Genomic DNA, 21,734 nt, shown 5'->3' with positions numbered 1-21,734 from the left:
CACGATTTATCAGGGGTATATCACGATTTATCAGGGGTATATCACGATTTATCAGGGATATATCACGATTTACCAGGGGTATATCCAGATTTATCAGGGATATATCGCGATTTATCAGGGATATATCGCGATTTATCAGGGATATACCAAGATTTATCAGGGATATATCACGATTTATCAGGGATATATCACGATTTATCAGGGATATATCACGATTTATCAGGGGTATATCACGATTTATCAGGGATATATCACGATTTACCAGGGATATATCCAGATTTATCAGGGTATATCACTATTTAACAGGGATGTATCCAGATTTATCAGGGATGTATCACGATTTATCAGGGATACATCACGATTTATCAGGGGTATATCAAGATTTATCAGGGATATATCAGTATCACGGTTTATTCTGGTTAAATCACGATATATCAGGGTTATTTTCCGATTTATCGGTTCATGGATATTTTCTTATTAATCAGGAATATTTACCAATTTATCAGAAATAATTTTCTGATTTATCAGGGATATTTTCACTGAGAAATAGTTTGCCAAAATCACTCTATTAATTCTAAACGTATATTGAAAAATCAGCGAAAAGCTGCTCAGTTACACGTTTCAGGCGAGTAATATGAACAGTATAGAATGATGAACTCCTCCCCCTAAGAGATATCTTATGCACTTCTGGTCATACGTTGAATTATTGGAAATATTCTCAACAAAAGAATCCAAAAATTTCCAAGTAAAGTCATCCGCATTTCGCATTGGTATTGGTCATGTCGGCCATAGCTAAAAGATAACGTCGAACTCTGTCACCCCCGACCACTTTCGTCCCAGTTGTGGCCCCTAAATTTTCCACTACCAAATAAAACAAGATGTCACGGACATTTAAGTACACACTATCCGAGTTACATGGTTTTAGAAATAAGGTAGCGAAACGCGAAAACGTTCATTTAAATTAATTTTTAGACAAACCGAATTTTCCGAGTTACCTGGTTTTGGAAATATCAAATAAGGTAGCGAAACGCGAAAACGTTCATTTAAATTAATTTTTAGACAAACCGAATTTTCCGAGTTACCTGGTTTTGGAAATATCAAATAAGGTAGCGAAACGCGAAAACGTTCATTTAAATTAATTTTTAGACAAACCGAATTTTCCGAGTTACCTGGTTTTGGAAATATCAAATAAGGTAGCGAAACGCGAAAACGTTCATTTAAATTAATTTTTAGACAAACCGAATTTTCCGAGTTACCTGGTTTTGGAAATATCAAATAAGGTAGCGAAACGCGAAAACGTTCATTTAAATTATTTTTTAGACAAACCGAATTTTCCGAGTTACCTGGTTTTGGAAATATCAAATAAGGTAGCGAAACGCGAAAACGTTCATTTAAATTAATTTTTAGACAAACCGAATTTTCCGAGTTACCTGGTTTTGGAAATATCAAATAAGGTAGCGAAACGCGAAAACGTTCATTTAAATTAATTTTTAGACAAACCGAATTTTCCGAGTTACCTGGTTTTGGAAATATCAAATAAGGTAGCGAAACGCGAAAACGTTCATTTAAATTAATTTTTAGACAAACCGAATTTTCCGAGTTACCTGGTTTTGGAAATATCAAATAAGGTAGCGAAACGCGAAAACGTTCATTTAAATTAATTTTTAGACAAACCGAATTTTCCGAGTTACCTGGTTTTGGAAATATCAAATAAGGTAGCGAAACGCGAAAACGTTCATTTAAATTAATTTTTAGACAAACCGAATTTTCCGAGTTACCTGGTTTTGGAAATATCAAATAAGGTAGCGAAACGCGAAAACGTTCATTTAAATTAATTTTTAGACAAACCGAATTTTCCGAGTTACCTGGTTTTGGAAATATCAAATAAGGTAGCGAAACGCGAAAACGTTCATTTAAATTAATTTTTAGACAAACCGAATTTTCCGAGTTACCTGGTTTTGGAAATATCAAATAAGGTTGCGAAACGCGAAAACGTTCATTTAAATTAATTTTTATACAAACCGGGTTTTCCGAGTTACCTGGTTTTGGAAATAAGGTAGCGAAACGCGAAAAGGTTTATTTAAATTAATTTCTAGACAAACCGAATTTTTCGAGTTACCTGGTTTTGGAAATATCAAATAAGGTTGCGAAACGCGAAAACGTTCATTTAAATTAATTTTTAGACAAACCGAATTTTCCGAGTTACCTGGTTTTGGAAATATCAAATAAGGTTGCGAAACGCGAAAACGTTCATTTAAATTAATTTTTAAACAAACCGAATTTTCCGAGATACCTGGTTTTGGACATATCAAATAAGGTAGCGAAACGCGAAAACGTTCATTTAAATTAATTTTTAGACAAACCGAATTTTCCGAGTTACCTGGTTTTGGAAATAAGGTAGCGAAACGCGAAAAGGTTTATTTAAATTAATTTCTAGACAAACCGAATTTTTCGAGCTTTTAGGAAAAAACGTTTTTGAATAATAAATAATAATAAATAGTAAATATTAAATATTAAAACTTTCGATAATCCACAATTTTGAAACAAATTTATATTTTTGCTATAAATGATGGTTGAAATTATCATTCGTAAAACTAGCATAAAGTCAATTTACCTGGTTTTGGAGCTAAGGTTCAGTTTTGGTAAATATATCTTCAAAGTAAATACTCGTAATTTTTAGTATAAAATGTTTCCTATAGAAATCACAAAAACAACGGTAATTACACTAACAGAAAAAGGGCTTTCTTAATCAAACTGCAGTCAGAAGTAAATAAGATTGCATTATCAAAAAAGGGCTTTCTTAATCAAACTGCAGTCAGAAGTAAATAAGATTGCATTATCAAAAAAAGGGCTTTCTTAATCAAACTGCAGTCAGAAGTAAATAAGATTGCATTATCAGAAAAAGGGCTTTCTTAATCAAACTGCAGTCAGAAGTAAATAATATTAGTATAAAACCGCTTTAAAACAGAACAATTTAAATATAATGAAAAGGTAAATGCCATAAATAATCCTATAATAAATAATTATAATAATAATGCAAATGGAGAGGTAGGAGGGTAAATTTGATTTGTGTGGGGGTTGGTAAATGGTCCAAACTCGTACTTTGGAAAACCAAAATAGAAGAAAATGTTTGAACCTGTACCCATATGAAATCTAACTCCTTAACCCCCACCCAGGGTAGAGGACCCGGGGGTCTTTCACGCTTTGACCCCGTATCGAGGGGCGCGTAAAGAATGCCCTCTATCGGAGAGCCGCGCACCCACTACCAAAGAATTTAAATCTAGCATTTCTTTAGTACATACATAGTTCTTTCGGAGTATTTTTCCCCCTGCCAAGAATACTTCTTGCTCAAGAATGACATTTAAAATAGGGGGGAGTTGATGGGGGTTCGAATTTTTTATTATTATTATTACAGAGTCCTTTTATGGCTTTGCCTAAAGCCCAAAGAAAATCCCATATGGGGAGCCCATTTAGACCGAGGCTTAACTGAACCGAACGGACGCGAAACGGACCCGACGTCTCTAAGCCTCGGTCAACTGTCAGTTGAGACGGGGTTCTTGGTTCGAAGATATAGCGCTACTTTTTTTCAACGTACAGCGGATCATAAAAGGGCGCAAGAAGTTCCAGTTTCTTCCGCATTCAAAGCCAAAGAAGAGCCACAGAAATCGGGAACGCATGGGGAAATTCTCGCGTTTCGCAGCTGGTTGGGTACCAACTTTCCCACGTTCTAACGCCGCCAGGAAAATGGCGGGAAAATAGAGGGCCGATGGAGAAATAAAGCGTCTCTCTCTCCTCCGCCGAAAGTGGGGAGGCGAATAGAAAAAACGGGGGGCGAAAGAGGGGGGAAACCTCTCCTCTCCTGGAATGGATTTTTCAAATCATTGGCACCCAAATTATCCTGCTCGGAAAATGTTAATTTCGTTAATCTTCAATGCGAAAGTCGGCCTACTGAAACGATTTGAAGGTTGTAATAGATAGATTTCGAAATCGGTGGGAGAAAATTTCGTCTCCCCTTATCTCGCGAACACTCACTTCCCTTACGTCATAATGTCTGTTTACAACTGTAAACTGTACCCTCGTACCCACCAAAAAACTACGTGAAATACAAACCTATATTTAAATACAATTTTATTTTACGAATTAAAATGTTCATTAACGTACGTAGATTTTGGTTTGTTTAGCCAGAAAAAGTATAGTATATCTAATTAGGCAAAAAAAGAAGAATAATTCCATAATTTAAGCTAATTTATTCCCCGATATCTGTCAAACGTTTCGTTATTTTTCGCAAAAGTTTATCTTGAATAAAACGGATCGCGGGAATAACAGCCATCGTTCGTACTAAATTTCATTTTTTTTTCCGGCGGGGGGCAAAAAATAAACCAAATAGCAGTTCCAAAGTCTGCCGAAAGAGGTCACTACGAGTCTGAGCGTCGCTGTTTTTCCAGTTGTTGCCGACTGTCGAAAACGGTTCGCGATTGGTTGATTTTGAATCTCCGTACGTCTCGCCTCATTCGCTCGGGCTCGTCTGACGTCACCAGCGTTTTATCAGCGTACTAGAAAACTTGGGAGCTCGGACAAAACGGCCGTCAGTTTTTAAAAGGCGCAGTTCGAACGACGCGTTGATTTCACGTGGTCGTACTAAAACTCGTATGGTAGGGGAACGCGCTCCCACGCTCTCGCTTCGAACAACATTGAATATCCCACCACACTCCCGCGTTGTGTTTATGTGTTTTGTGTCCGACTTCCCATTATAAGTTTTAATCATCGAAAATTAGTGAAAAATACTTTCGTTCTAAATCGCGAGTGTTACCATGTCTACGGCACTGGTCTCAGGATTTTACGATTTCACGGATGTACTATGCAAGGTAGGTTCGAGAGACGAAAAACTTTTTTTTTCCCATTTCACCTTAACCAGTCTTAATTTAGCGTACCCTCAAATCGTCACTCCGTTTCGGCCATACGAATGATCTTGAGGTACTAGTTCGTAGAACACGCGGTTCGTTCGTTAGGCCTAACGGGAGAGATAAACAAGTAAAAAAAGCACCTGTTGCGCGAGGCGCGCGCCGTAAAACGTTACAGGTGGTTGTTTTTTGGCGGGCGTCCGTAGCTTCGTAGTCTAGACAAGCCGCGCGTCGTTAGAGTATCTCTCGTCCATTCGTTTGCCTTGGATTTTCTCATTTTTCTTCTGGGCTAGTCCGTGAAACGCGCCATTTCAATGAGGGTTCTTCACGGACGACTCGGGTGCCCCTGAAAACTTAATTGGAGGCCTCTAAAAACGCCCTTATCTACTTATCGTTACAAATGCGGGAAATCATGGTCGGATACGAATTTTTGCCGAAATTATACCAAGTATTTAAATAAATCCTTAATGATTTTTTCGATAGTTCGTAACGGATAATGAGTAGATGATGGGGTTTTAAGCGCGAACAACGTAGATTTCACCCGTCGGTAGCCTTCGACGATAACGTAAGGTGACCTTAGGCTAAAGGTAAAAGCCAGTTTATTTCTGGGAGGAGGGGGTGTTTTTGAGAAACGTGAAGAGGAGGTTTTTTGGGGAAAATCGAGAGGCGCATCCGACGTTTTATCGAGCGCCAACCAAGTAGGTCATAATCTCCGAAACTCATCCCCGTCGAGTCGGGGGAGGGGGACATTTAAGGAAAGATTCCGCCATCTCGGTAGTTCTCGTTTAATTTTTTCTATTCTGACTCGATCCTCGCGCGCGTATTGAGGCTAGTGGTACAGGATGTAAAAGAGAGACCAAAAGGGAACCTGTTGTCCTACTCAACAAGGCGAAAATTAAAAACTGCGGATTTAGGAGGAAGAAATAGGCCCCGACTTAGTCTAGTTTTAACCGGAGTACCGATGTAAGGGATTCTTCGCTTTGCCTCGTACCATATCGATTCCGGTATTTTTTTATTTCGATTATCGATCGTTGACGTTTTGTTTTTGTTTGCAGCAACAATCTCACGGCGGTTCCCACTTCGTGGTGGACAAGAAGACTTTGGCCAGGAGGACGCTGTCGGCGATCAGCGTGCCCGGTTCCAACGTGGCTCAGAAGCCGTCGCCGCTCTTGCTGCACAAGTTGAACAATCCGTCGATCCTTCAGTCAGCGCGCGTCCAAGCGCCCCAGTCACCCGTCATCTCGTCAGCGTCGACCCTCATGACCCCTCAGATTCAGCAGGGTAGCAGGGAGCACCGCAAGCTGGACAGGAGCGTCAGCGAGCCGGCGCACCAACAAGGCGGATGCCGCAGCCCCACGTCGGCCATCGGCAGTCCGGCCTCGTCCAGCAGCGTGGCCGCGGGGCAGGCAGCCATCAACGCCGCCGCCGCCGCCAACCAAGGGAACTCGAGCCGCTACAAGACCGAGCTGTGTCGGCCCTTCGAGGAAAACGGTACTTGCAAATACGGCGACAAATGTCAATTCGCGCACGGATACCACGAACTGAGAACGCTCGCCAGGCATCCCAAGTACAAGACGGAGCTGTGTCGCACCTTCCACACGACCGGCTTCTGTCCGTACGGGCCCCGCTGCCACTTCATCCACAACAGCGACGAAAACAAGAAGACCATGATCCCGCAGCACTTGCACCCCAGCCGCTCTTCCGGCGCCAGTCAAAACGGCCAGCAGCCCTCCTTGGCCACCCGCAGCAACAGCGTCGGAGGAGACCGCGGCCACAGCGGCGGCGCCGAGGGCCCGCGCCACCCCCTGGCCCGACCCAAGGCCCTGTCCATCGGAAGCTTCAGTTTGGGCTCGACTGGTGATCTCTCTCCTCCGTCCAGTTCGAGCGCCAGCCCCACGTCTCTCAACGGCTTCTTCAGCGAAGACACGTTCTTCGGCATCGCCAGTCGCCACAATCAAAACCAGCGCCACCAGCCTTCGACTCCCAACACGGCCTTCTCCTTCTCGCAGGACTTCGCCGCCCTGGTCGCCCCCAAGACGCCATCGTTCCGGGCCCAGCAGCCGCCCATCTTCGGCGGCTCTCAGCCCTCTCTGGTTCCTCGCTCCAACCCGTCGCTGTACGTCGGCTCGCCACCGTCGGCCGACTTCCTGAGCGACTCGGTCTCCAAGGACCCGCTGTTCAAGTTTCCCGACGCCCCGCCGTCGCCCGCCGACTCTTCGCTCAGTTCCGAATTGGAGAACTTAAGCCTCGGCGGAACCAGCCCGGAGCCCTTCCACCAGCGACTTCAGCATTCACCCTCCAACGATGGCAACAAACCGCGTCTCGCCATCTTCAGCCAATTTACCAACTCCGATTCGGAATAAACTTTTTTCAAAATACCTCCGAGCGATAAATATCCACTCCCGAGGATATTATTGAAAAACATTTATATATTAAAAGACTATTACCGTAAGTGCTTTGAAGAATATATAATAATAATAAAAAATGGGGAAATACACCCAATTTTTTTTAACCCCCCCCCCCAAAAAAAACAAGATATCCCCCAAATTTAAACTATCCCTTAATTATTTTTTAATTATTAATATTATTATTATTATTCCTTAAAATATTATAGAGTCGTACACTTTATATTACTACCCTCTCTCCCAAAACTAAATTATCAGTTTTTAAATGATTTAAAAGTGTATTTTATATTTTTTTTAAAAGAGTGATTTAAAAAAATGGTACAAAAACGCAATGATTAAAAAAAAGTTTTTTTTTCATTCGTTTAATAACATCTAATTTTATATCTTTTGAGAGGATTGAAATTAAATTTTTGCCCAATAAGACAGAAACAAATAAGCAAAAAAGAGTAACCGCTCAAAAATTGTTTTATCACCCTGAATCAGGGACCAATTTTTTAAAAAAAAATAAAATTTGGCGGTAAAATTGTAGTCGAGGGTTTTGAAGTAAAAAAAACGCGAGACTCAAAACTACACGATTTAAAATATTTTGCCATAATAAATGTAGAAAAATACCTTTTTATGTAAACTATTGTATAATGTCGAATATTTTTTCCAATGTGTTTTTCAATGTTATTTAAAAAAAATCAATTCCCTTTTTTAGCATTTTTAAATATGATGAGTGCGAAAGAATTTAGTAGTTTCGATATAAAAATATGATCGTATTTATTTTTTTGTTTGCATTGTAAATTAGACCATCAGAAAAAGTATGAAAAAAAACCGCGGGAAAACAAAACTATAAGATGCCCTTCCAAAACCCTAATTATTCATTTAAAAATTAAGTAGGTTTTTAAAATTCTATTTTTAATTTTTAAGAGTTTTTGTCCAGGGTGTTTTAAAAAATTGCCCCCCCCCCCCCCTCCCCTAAAAAATGTTAAATTTACCAGGAAAGAAAAAAATTGGATTTTAAAATTGTTCCAATTTCTCTATTTAATAAAACCGCAAAAAGAGAGCTTAAAAATAATGAAGTTTTTTTTTTCCAAATGTTAATACTTTTTCCCTTTTGGTGTGCAAAATGAAAACATTTTTCACTTTTTTGTTTCTTTCTCCCCCCTACATTTCCCCTCCCCCAGTGTAATATATTTTTTGACAAATTTCGCCTACTCAAAAAGTATTGAGTATTTTTATAGACTTAAGTTAATTTATAATTATAATACAGCCAATTTGTGTCTGCTCCTTTAAATTTCTTATTTATGAAAAGTTTTCCAATAAAATATTTCCTTTTTTTATGATAACGAGAAAATATTGGTTTTTGAAAATATATTTAATAAAAAAACCGCGCTGGCGAACTTTTTAAAAGGTCGCGTACAAATAAGCAAAAAATATATAAAATGACCCTCTTTCAGTCGCGCTCCACACAAAAACCCAACTTTATTGTTTGTATTTAAATAACTTATTTATTTTAATCTATTACCCAAACTAGGTTTTTGCCCCTTTAATAATTATCAGAAAATGCTCATATTTTGAATGTAAAAAATAAAGCGCGGTGAATTTAAAATATATATTTCCTGACTAAAAAACGTTTAACCTTAGACGGTGTTTATATATCAACTATCGAAAATTTAAAATTTTAAAATAATTTCTATAATTTTATTCCATTATTAAATTTTGGAGTAAATTTATCGAAATTTGGCACAGTTTGGCTGGTGGTTACATTCGCCGATTTGCCGACAAAATTTTGTTTATGAACGAAAAAAAGTTAAAAGCATTCCCAAAAAGTGCCTTGTCAACTTCCATTTACATAATTATTGTATACAAAGGTAAATTTAAGAGAGAAAATTTGTTTGTCAATGGGACCAATTATCGTAGATAAAAACTATTTTTCCAATTCCAATATATAAATTTGTTAAAAAAAGCATTTTTTAGCAGATAAATTTTCGAAATGTTGTGTATATATATATAAAACTATTTTTCAAAAATGTTTTTGGAGAAAAAAACCATCCCAAACAATTTGTATAAGGCATCTATACGTTTTTTTTTGTAATCAGTTATATATTTTCCAACACAGAAAAGTTTAAACTGAAATACAAGGATTTTTAAATTATGAAATATTTTTGTGTCTTTATTTTTTTAAAACAACTCACAGAAAAAAAACATTCCTTCGGTATTTTTACTTTAGCCAAATATAACTTAAGCAAAAATTAGAACTTCCGCGTTGAGAAAGGTTTTAGCATTGACAGAAGGAAGTTAGGTTTTTATCATCTAGAAACACACGCGCTTTAGTTTCCTACAAAAATTAAATTTGCGAATAAGCCTAAGGATGAAGTTATTTAAAAATATAGATGTTTATAACTAATTTAGACACATAAAAACCGCCATTTTTCGAGCGCTAAAAACGAAATTATTTAAAAACCTTAAGTCTCTTTTCTAGTAAAACAATGGGGGTTCTTAAGCGCCACAAAGATTCTTCGAAAAGCAAATACACCATTCAAGCATATCGAAATCGACAAAAGAAATATCTAGGCTAGTGGTGTATCTTCACTTAGACGTTCGTACGGTACTTTTACAATCGAAGTATTTTTTTTCTATATTCCATTTCGAAGGATTGGAGGCACTAAAGCTAAAAAATCTAATTTAAAATTCTTCAAGGTCATAAAATAATAGGCTTATTTTTGTTCGGTCAAAACCGACTCGACGAAAAAAAAACATCGTTAGGCCTAATGAGTTTATTTTTGCGTCCACGCTCGCCGTCACAAGCTAACACTCGTTACGACTTATTTTTAACGTAAATAGCGCCAATTTCGAAATGTGGAAGTCGTTGATACTCTCTTTAATGTGGGCCTGATTATTATTATGAATGTATGAAACTTAGTTTTCAAAGCGTGTATTTCGTAATATTAAAATGTATGGATATAATATTAATTAAAATATAATGTCCACGTAATTATTAATTTTTAATTCATTAATTAGAGAAATTATATATTATCTAGGAAATTACCCGGGCCGTAAAGCACCCTACCTAAGAGGCTAAGATAGAGCCGAACAATACAGTAAATTAAACGGCAATTTAGCCGAAACTCTCAGAAAAATTTGAAAACAATTTCGAATTAAAAATATTTTTCCAAAAACGGTAAAAATTTGGAAAAAAAGTTGACAAACTTTCCTCAAAATGTAAATTAACTTCCTTCAAAAACTACTGGAGATTGCCGTGAGATTTTAATATTTCCCTCCCCCCGCCCCTCGCAAATCATTATAAAGAGTGAGTCATCCGGACAAGTATCAGTACAGGCGCGCCTAATATCGAAACTTCCTCGACAACAGCATTTCGAAAACTACTTTGAAACACATGACTAACAATGTAAGTGTAATTGTGTTTCCCTTTCGCAGATCAAAACAAACGCTTGATATATTCCAGGAAAATTTTATTCGATTTTTCTCTTTCTAATCATTTATTGGCATTACTATTTATGAATGGGAAATTTAATTGCTAATCTTCCTTGACAAACAAATTAAATTCACGACACATGTGGATACTTTATGTGACGTTTCTCTAATATCGTAGATAACGTCCTGATAATTTAATGGAAAAATGTAGAGTACGTCAGTTTTGACGATGTGGTACCTAGTGCTCGGAATTGTTTAGTCATTATCCACAAATTTTCCGATTTATTTAAAAAACGTTGGTAAAAAGAATATCATTTTAACTTATTAAATTATGTTTTTTTTACGCAACCAAGCATTTATTTGAATAAAAGTGGTATTTATTTAAATAATTGTTTGTTTTATTTCAATAATAGGCTTATTCACTTTCGATTATTCAAACATTTTACAATTTTTATTAAACTATTGGTTATTTAAATAAATATTATTTAAATATCGCCGAGCTTATTTTATTCATGGATAAAAATTAATCGAATGCCGAGCACTAGTGGTACCACACATTCCAATTTCCATGAATATTATAATAAAATAATAAATTATAAATTAATAAATGATTTGGAAAACAACATCAGATGACGTGCATTTCTAATTAAAATGTCGTTTATCAAATGAACGAAGCAAGATATAAAAATCACTTACAGTTCAATTTTGATAGTTGATACTTTGGATTTTCGTAGAAATTTTATTTAATCAAACCATAAATTATCAAGAGATAAATTAATCAATTTATAAATTATGAAGGAATAATTTAGCGAATTTATAAAATACTAAAAGATAAATTAATCAATTTATAAATAACAAATAGATAAATCAATCAAATTATAAGGGTGGTGTCAAGCCCTTTATACCGCGTGAGCCAACAGCTCCCTAAACCTACTATTACCGTTAACCTTTACAAGTTTTTATTGAAAGTGGAAACCGAAGAACTAGAGGGAAACCCCGGTTAACTAGTGGGGAGATAATTTGCAAACTCAACGCGGAAGAAGTTGTTCGGAGTTTTTACCTATATCACCTACTAATCCTATTATTAAGCATAATAAACCCTGAAACATAAGGATAATTAATTGCTTGGAAACATTTTCTAGTATCGTAACCACCCTGTAAAGGCTTTGCCTCCGTGGTTGCCTGCAATGGTTTTTCTTTGCGAAATAAAAATTATTATTATTATTATTATTATTATTATTATTATTAGTAATATTAAAATTAATATTAAATGTGCGCTATGTTTAAGTAACACTATAAAAATTAAAAATTATACATTTTTTAATTTAATTTGAAACTTCAAATTTAAAATTCAACAAAATTAGTTCCTCCCCAACTATAAACGAATCCGCGCATTTCTAAAAATAAAATGTAATTTTTCTTTTTGCGCAAACACCCCTTGTTAAATATCAATTCCACCATACAGTCGATAGTTAGGAAAAAATAAAATAAATATATAAAAGTTATTTTTAGGATACGCCAAAAGAACAAGGTCAAAAGTTACGCTATCCACACCTTAAAAAAAAATATAAAATACACCTAAAGAAACTTAGAAGGAAAGGGGAGGGGGGTCAGACCAAATATTGATGCTCGAACTTGGGGGATGCTGCTACTTGAGTCTCTTTTCTAGTTCGCGCCAGTGTTCTCAATTTTGAGGTAGGAGGAAGGTATCACCCCCCTCCCCCCCCCCTCATCTTTTCAACCGAGGCTTAGGAAAAAATAGAATAATAAAAAATAACTTCTCTCTAACACAATAAGCAATAGAAGAAGATGGATATTTGATGTATCTGGAACACGAGGTGAGACGACAAGTCTGCGCCGAAGCCACTTTCAATGTGAAATTTGGAATAGGTCAAAAAATGGGCGAACAGTTTTTTTTGGTCCTCTCTAAGCGGGTAGCTTTTTTGGGGTGGTGGTGTTTTTTATTAGCAATCGAAAATGTAATAAAAATGGTATTATTATCGATTTCTAGGAAATATTTAAAAGAAATTGTGCGGGTTTTTATGAATACACTGGATATCTGTCCTTTTTGTTAAATATTTGTATTTGGATTTTCGAAATTCTGGATTTCTTGATCTTAAATACCAATTAAATTTAATTAAGATTTAATTTAATTTTAGATTATATAACAGATAGAAGCCAATCATTCATCAGTTTGAATTTATTTTTTCAAAAACCAATAAATTAAAAAATAAATAAATAAAAACTTATTTTTAACTTGGTTTTAAGAAATCTATTCTGCTTTCCGATCATCCTGGATTTATGGATTTCTTATAGAATTTTGTGATTTTTTTATTAGATTTTTATATTTGTTTACCGGGTGTCTAGATTTGTTTACTGGATTTTTAGATTTTTTACTGGATGACTAGATTTGTTTATGAATTACAATAGGTCGGGTATATATCTAACTTGAAACTATTGCAAATAACGATTTTTTTATTTAATTCGGATTTTTTTATTTAAATCGCATTTTTTAATTTAAATCGTATTTTTTTAATTTTAATCGATTTTTTTTATTTTTATACAATTACGGGCTCTTCTGTATAATTAACAGATATTTTTTTATCCGTTACCTAATCTTGAATTAATTTTAATTTGCTATATATTTTATTTCTTTAAGAGCCTATTTTTTGACAAATTTTTTATTCCTCTATTGAAATACATTGTGTGATTTAAATCAATGATTTAAAAAACAATTTATTTTGACATTTTGTGAACTGTCAAAAATGTAATTAACATTTATCGTAATTTAATGAACCACCCCTTCGAAGGTCGGTAGCGCAATCGGTATGACTACTCAAATATGTCATTGGGAAGCTCATTGTAAAAATCTGTGATATTTGCATAAGTGCCTTATCAATAATTTTCAGATTCTTAACTGTTTTATATATTTGTTCGAAACGATTTGATAAGAAAAAGACTCTTTTTATCTACCGGCCCACGTTTGCAACTTCAAAGACGGAATACAAAATGTATTAATATATAATAATTGATTCAATTTAATCTTAAGGTGCCTGTAGAAGTGTTTCGCCCGCAACTCAGATTTCTGATGATTAGTTAGGTCATTTTAGTAAAATTTCTATTAGGCCAAAGCCGTCAGAGTGATCTTACCATGCGCAATACGGCAGGATAAGCATTCCTAGTAGAGGTATGGATTCCTGATAACACAAATAACCGTAAGTAACGTCATTGTAACTTTCTTGATTTATAATTTATCAATAATAACTTTTTCCACCAGTGATCAACAAGGTACAATGAGCGAAATATATGGATGTTTAAAAATACGTGGTTATATTTATTTTCTATTGGTTAACTCAAAACTGGTTAATTGGACCCTTAGATTATAATTTCATAATATTTTATTTAATTATTTGAAATTGATTTGAAAATTTATGGTTTATTTTTATTTTAAAATTATATAGTGGTATAGTATAGTAACCACCAGAAATAGGCTTTACCATAGTGTAGTTTTTTTGTCAAAATTAATATTATTATTATTATTAATAATAATAATAATAATAGTAATAATCAGCTAGGCTAATACCCAAGGCACCACCTTAGGCCTAAGTCATCAAGCGATTTTTAAAGCCATTATTTCAGGTCGCCGGGTTACAATGCGTAGGAGGGTGGTGGAAAGCCCTTCATGCCATGCACGCGAGCCAACAGCTCCCTACACTCACTATTACCGTTAACCTCAACAAGTTTTTATGGAAGGGGAAACCGAAGAGCTCGGGAGAAAACCTCTTAAACCAGTGGGGAAAGAACTTGCAAACTCAACGCGGAAGGAGTAGTTCCGAGTTATAAATTAACGTTAATATATTTTAATCCGTAGCCCCTAAACCTACTTATGGTACGTTACTTATCATTAGGTGTTCCCCGAATACAATTATCTCGCGTCCTATCGATGATACTTTAATAATTCAAATCCCAAAAACTGTCAACCCCATTAGCTGAATTTAATAAACCCACATAGGCGTTAAGAAACCACGATCTGCAACCACTTAATGAAAGATAACGCTCAATTAGGGTTTCAAAGCGGCGCTTAAACTATATTATAGTCCAAAGGATATCGGAATCCTCCCTTCTAACATCCTTTATTAGAGTTTCACGCTTGAAATCACAGACGAAATGAAATCGGAACATTTCGCCGAGTCTGCTTTCTTTTGGAACACGACAAAAGAAACGAACTCCCGAGACCCCCCCCCCCCCTCCTTTATTCACCCCCTACAGGGTAAGAACACGCTAAAAAGAAAGATTTATTTTTATATATCTACAAGAGGCTTTGTATTATTGCGCCTTAAATCTGTTCTCATTTTAGTGTTTACAGACAATTTTCTCTTAAACCGAAATGAGACGGTGCTTTTCAAATATATAAAAAGTGTCTGAAGATGGGAAAAATTTGGGGCTCTTCTGGCGTGGAAAATCGGGGTTAGCGAAGAATACGCGCGGAGCCGTCGAGACGAGTACGGTTTGTATAGTTTATAGTACAGAAGGATGCCAGATATGATTCTCCTGGTTTACGAATTTAAAAGTGGGTCAGTGGATAATTCGGGGAAGCCTTTGGAGAAAGGTACAGTTTGTGGCGGTACGTGGTCGCGGGCGATGGTGGGTATGGGGCGGAATGGTTTATGTGGGTCAGTGTCACAGAATGCGCTGGTTTGATCCACATAAGAATGGTGGAAACCTCCTTTTTTGCATACACCTTCGGCTCTTTTGACCGTCAAAAATCGACTGAAATTACTGGAGCTTTCCTTAAGAAAAGCACGTATTACGCGCTGAGTCATATTTATTGAAGAAAAGTACACCCCCTCCTACTGCTTTCCCCCCTTTTTTTTAATTCGACCCCTTAAGTGTACTCATTTTCAATTTGATTATCTATAAGCTATATTTACTTTGTTCTATTAAAGTCTTTTATTTATCATGGTACGTGCGTATTATTTAATTTATTTTTAGTCGGGTTTATTTTAAGTAAATTTGCATAAAAATTTAGAATGATTTTATTTACTATATTTTTAATGTTTACTATATTTAATTTTAAATTGTCAGATATTATCAGAAGTAAATGAACCCAAGCTATCAGACTGTTATACTCCCCATGTTGGAGGCGTTTTCCTTATGAAGTTACATTTTGACCTTGAATTTGAAATTTAACGCGCTCCTTGGCCGAAAAAAAGTGGTTGTTTTTATGAAACCATTTTTTATACATAGAACTACCTATACCCACAATTCCCAAGTGCAATTTATCGCGTCAAAAGACGGGGATGGAAATTAGCTTTTATTTGACTCGATTTTCTCATAATTTTCATCGATTTTTATAAGGAAAACGCCCTCCGATTCTTAGCGCTATTTCGATAACTACGGTTCATTTACTTTTGATATATATATATATATATATATGTATATATATATATATATATATATATGTATATATATATATATATGTATATATATATATATATATATAGTTACCTTTATTACATACAGTTAATAATATTTTCAAGAGGGTTATTGTGTATCTCCCCAATTTACCACATGAGCAACATTGCTCCTGCGTGGATGGGGGTTAAATACATATTTTATATATAGTTCACAAAATAATAATACAAATCATACAAAATTAAATCTAGTTATCTCGAAGCGGGTTATAAATTAATCTAAAAGTCCAAAGTCCAAAAGATTATACAGATTTGTTATACCAAAAGTTATTAACCAAGATGTTATTTTTTTTTAAAAGAATTATATATATATTACATTGTCTTATATTTATATCAATTAAGTTATATAATAATGTAATTGAAATAATCAACGAACATGAAAAATATATTCGTAAATTAATTCTTAAAAAATAATCTTACGGCGATGACAATTTGTTAAATAAAGTTATTTGGAAATTATAACGATATACAAGGAGTAATTATATCTTTACTTTAATTAAATTACAATTCCTGAACTATATTCGTATAAAACAATGGAAATGGATATACAGGTATATGGCCATAACAATAAACAGCCTTAAGCCGGGTTTTCATGGATGCTTTTAGCTTGAAAAAGTTTGGCTTGAGCAAGAAATAGTTTAAAGTTCGCGCTCACGCTGCAATCGCTTCTGTTTTCAAGAACGCTTGTGTTTTGCACTTGGAGCGTGCGCGTGTGAAAATAGATTGGAACACGCTTCTAGCGCCGATCAAAACCAACTAGATATTTTTACGCCCAAGCGAAAATTTCGCGCGTGACGTCGGTCCATGTGACTTCAGCCAGCCAATGGTTATGTAGTATGTGCTAGTGTTGGTACCGAGGCTTATCACACTATTGTACGCTGTTCGAAACAAATAACAATGAGTTCAACCACAACCAAATTAACCAAAAAGCAACAAAAATAAATAGAAAAAGAAGAGAAAACAACAAAGGGAAATAGAAGTGAAGAACAATTTTATAAGCCATGTAAAGGATAACCCAATAATTTGGAACCGAAAATTAAAAGAACACCGAGACAGAGAAGCAGTGAATGTTTCATTTATAGAGTTGAGCAAAATTATGTAAATAGGGTGCACCTACCATCGTTTTGTTTTACACCTTCTTTTATTGTTTTTGGCCTTAATAATTACTAAAAGTTTAAGTAATAACATTTTTTTCTTAATCAAAAGACGTCCGCGATTCGGAGCCGCCATATTTATTTAACGCGGCAGCCGCCAGCTCAAACGGCACGCTAGAAATATCTTGCATCGTGAAAACGCGAAGCGCTTTCCTTGCAGCTTGAGCGCGAAATATAAAATAAAGTATACGCTTCCCACAAAATGGAAAAATCTCAATCTTTTCTTTTTCAAGCTACAAGCGTCCATGAAAACCCGGCTTAAGAAATGGCTCTCTTCGACAGAAACGTGTAAAGGGATTTCCAAGGTCTTCTGGCCCATTTGCAAAAATAATGGAAGAATTTCCGGTATTTATTGTTTTGACGGCTGTTCTCCGCTAATAATCATCATAATAAACCAACCGCTCATATATTTCCAAAGCAACGTATTCAATTTCAAAACGTGATGTGGAAAATTTTATATATATACCGAATCGTAACGTCAACTAATATTTCTCTTTCGACTTCGTAGAGGTAAACTTTACCCCGTCGCGGATTACGATTGAAATGTCATTTGAGGAGAAATAAATTCGTTGATTCGTTCCAAGGCTCTCGGGGGTCGACTTCTAATTGAAGTGGATTAATTTGTGACCTGATGTTCGGGATGTCACAACGTCCCAAACACACTAACTAATTTTCATTGAAACGAACCAGTCTTTTTCTCTCTAAAATTTATATATAATATATATTTATATATTATATTTAATAAGATATATGTATATATTACATTTAATAATATATTTATATATTATATTTAATAAGATATATGTATATATTACATTTAATAATATATTTATATATTATATTTAATAATATATATTTATATATTATATTTAATAATATATATTTATATGTTATATTTAATAAGATATATGTATATATTACATTTAATAATATATTTATATATTATATTTAATAATATATATTTATATATTATATTTAATAATATATATTTATATGTTATATTTAATAATATATATTTATATATTATATTTAATAATATATATTTATATGTTATATTTAATAATATATATTTATATATTATATTTAATAATATATATTTATATGTTATATTTAATAATATATATTTATATATTATATTTAATAATATATATTTATATGTTATATTTAATAATATATATTTATATATTATATTTAATAATATATAAATATATATTATATTTAATAATATATATTTATATATTATATTTAATAATATATATTTATATGTTATATTTAATAATATATATTTATATATTATATTTAATAATATATAAATATATATTATATTTAATAATATATATTTATATATTATATTTAATAATATATATTTATATATTATATTTAATAATATATATTTATATATTATATTTAATAATATATATTTATATATTATATTTAATAATATATATTTATATGTTATATTTAATAAGATATATGTATATATTACATTTAATAATATATTTATATATTATATTTAATAATATATATTTATATATTATATTTAATAATATATATTTATATGTTATATTTAATAATATATATTTATATATTATATTTAATAATATATATTTATATGTTATATTTAATAATATATATTTATATATTATATTTAATAATATATATTTATATGTTATATTTAATAATATATATTTATATATTATATTTAATAATATATATTTATATGTTATATTTAATAATATATATTTATATATTATATTTAATAATATATATTTATATGTTATATTTAATATATATTTATATATTATATTTAATAATATATAAATATATATTATATTTAATAATATATATTTATATATTATATTTAATAATATATATTTATATGTTATATTTAATAATATATATTTATATATTATATTTAATAATATATATTTATATGTTATATTTAATAATATATATTTATATATTATATTTAATAATATATATTTATATATTATATTTAATAATATATATTTATATATTATATTTAATAATATATATTTATATATTATATTTAATAATATATATTTATATATTATATTTAATAATATATATTTATATATTATATTTAATAATATATATTTATATATATTTAATAATATATATTTATATATTATATTTAATAATATATATTTATATGTTATATTTAATAATATATATTTATATATTATATTTAATAATATATATTTATATGTTATATTTAATAATATATATTTATATATTATATTTAATAATATATATTTATATGTTATATTTAATAATATATATTTATATATTATATTTAATAATATATAAATATATATTATATTTAATAATATATATTTATATATTATATTTAATAATATATATTTATATGTTATATTTAATAATATATATTTATATGTTATATTTAATAATATATATTTATATATTATATTTAATAATATATATTTATATGTTATATTTAATAATATATATTTATATGTTATATTTAATAATATATATTTATATATTATATTTAATAATATATATTTATATATTATATTTAATAATATATATTTATATATTATATTTAATAATATATATTTATATATTATATTTAATAATATATATTTATATATTATATTTAATAATATATATTTATATATATTTAATAATATATATTTATATATTATATTTAATAATATATATTTATATATTATATTTAATAATATATATTTATATATTATATTTAATAATATATATTTATATATTATATTTAATAATATTTATTTATATATTATATTTAATGGGAAAACTAAAGCCCATTGCAACTTTTCCCTTTCGAAATTTTCATACTACCATAAGGTCTACCTAACCCCCGAGTTTCAACAAAATTGGTGATAACCACCTCGGGTAGTCTCCTTGTTAGTACAAGGTAGCCCAAAGAAAATAAATGAAAAGTACCTAAAATAATAAAGTCGTATTTATTGGCATTGTAAAAATTACATTTTTGGTCATTGTCTTAAAAGTGCTCGTGTGGCATTAGCTGGTCTACCTCTTTTCCGCTTGTGACCAATTAAAATGGCTTTCGCCTCATTTGGTATGATCAACATTTTGTTAATAATCGCTACCCCCAGAATATGCTTACATATATATTGTTTTAGGTACACAGGACAGGTGCAAGTTGCGTGTTCCCAGTCGTTATCTTGAAATGTTACTAACCACAAACGCTTTAGATAGTTAACAAACGACCCAAAGGTCCTCCAGTTCAAGTTTTCCCGTTGATGTAAGTACCTGTTTATGTCAGTTTCTTTTAGAGCTGGACTTCCACAAGAATTAATAAAATTAGTTCCCAAAGTTTTGTATTTAATTTGTGGGCTGGATTTCACATACATATAAGCTTCAGTCAAAAGCTTTAGAGAGTATGTTGGTAGTTCCGCAAATACCGTCTCATTTTTTATTTGGTATAATTCAATTTTTATATTTGGTCTACCTTGTACAAAGTTTGGGCTACTTTATACTTTTTTAAATTCAACCATATTTTTTGGGCAAATTAATTTCTTTTTTGGCTAAATTAAATGTAAGCCATTTTTATAAAACGTAAATCGAAGTTGAATTTCCAATCACCTTAGTCTTTATTTCATTCTGATTTTACCACAAATTTATCCATACCTGGACTTACAATGACTTGATTAATCTCACGCGAGTCGATAGCGAAACTAAAATGGTGTATTGTATTCCTATTTCCCTCACGCGGCGGTTTTCAGAACATGGTGAAGCAGACGCTATTTTAACAGTGTTGCCATGGACTGATTTAACAATTTGTTCATTTATGGAACAATATTATAAATTTTTATACAGTAGACTTATGGAACAATATTACAGACTTAAAAACCAATGGACTAATGGAAACAATTGGTACATTTATGGAACAATATTATAAACTTTTATACAGTTAACTTATGGAACATATTATAGACTTAAAAACCAATGGACTAATGGAATCAATTGGTACATTTTTGATTTTATGGAACAATATTATAAACTTTTATACAGTTTTATGGAACAATATTACAAACTTTTATACAGTTAACTTATGGAACAAAATTATAGACACATAGACCAGTGACTAATAGCACCATATTAAAGACTTGTGGAACAAAATAATAGACTTTTGATATGATCCTGTACAATGATACTATTATTCCAGTTCCTCAACTAGGAAGAAACACTCGATAATTTGAATTTGGAACAAGCGTCAGATCGTCTGTCCCTGACAATGTTCGTCATAGGAGGCGTAATAGTGGAACTGCCTCCGTCAGCAAAGAGCCCTGAGTCCATAATATTCCTTTCAGTTTATTTTAATGAGCGGGATGGTCGCTT

The 21,734-nt window shown here is 32.1% G+C and overlaps 1 protein-coding gene and 1 long non-coding RNA gene across 4 annotated transcripts in view; one reads left to right on the top strand and one right to left on the bottom strand.

Moving 5' to 3' along the window:
• Positions 1 to 21,734, bottom strand: part of LOC149951882 (uncharacterized) — a 94,134-nt gene that overhangs the window by 49,604 nt on the left and 22,796 nt on the right. The gene's annotated exons all lie outside the window — the stretch shown is intronic.
• LOC149951883 (uncharacterized) lies at positions 4,476 to 9,453 on the top strand. 2 transcript variants are annotated; one of them, XM_090168331.1, is made up of 2 exons: positions 4,476 to 4,865; positions 5,957 to 9,453. In XM_090168331.1, exons 1-2 carry the CDS (start codon positions 4,812 to 4,814, stop codon positions 7,262 to 7,264), a joined length of 1,362 nt encoding a protein of 453 aa, XP_090024457.1. In that variant the 5' UTR covers positions 4,476 to 4,811; the 3' UTR covers positions 7,265 to 9,453. The 2 variants fall into 2 exon arrangements, with proteins under 2 accessions (XP_090024457.1, XP_090024458.1); XM_090168332.1 differs by lacking the exon at positions 4,476 to 4,865 and adding an exon at positions 5,122 to 5,349.

The sequence above is a fragment of the Leiobunum rupestre genome, chromosome 3 (genome assembly GCF_980474605.1).
Source record: "Leiobunum rupestre chromosome 3, qqLeiRupe1.1.hap1, whole genome shotgun sequence".
NCBI lineage: Eukaryota > Metazoa > Arthropoda > Arachnida > Opiliones > Sclerosomatidae > Leiobunum > Leiobunum rupestre.
The sequence above is the reverse complement of the archived record's forward strand: the minus strand, read 5'-3'. Positions and strand labels throughout refer to the sequence as shown.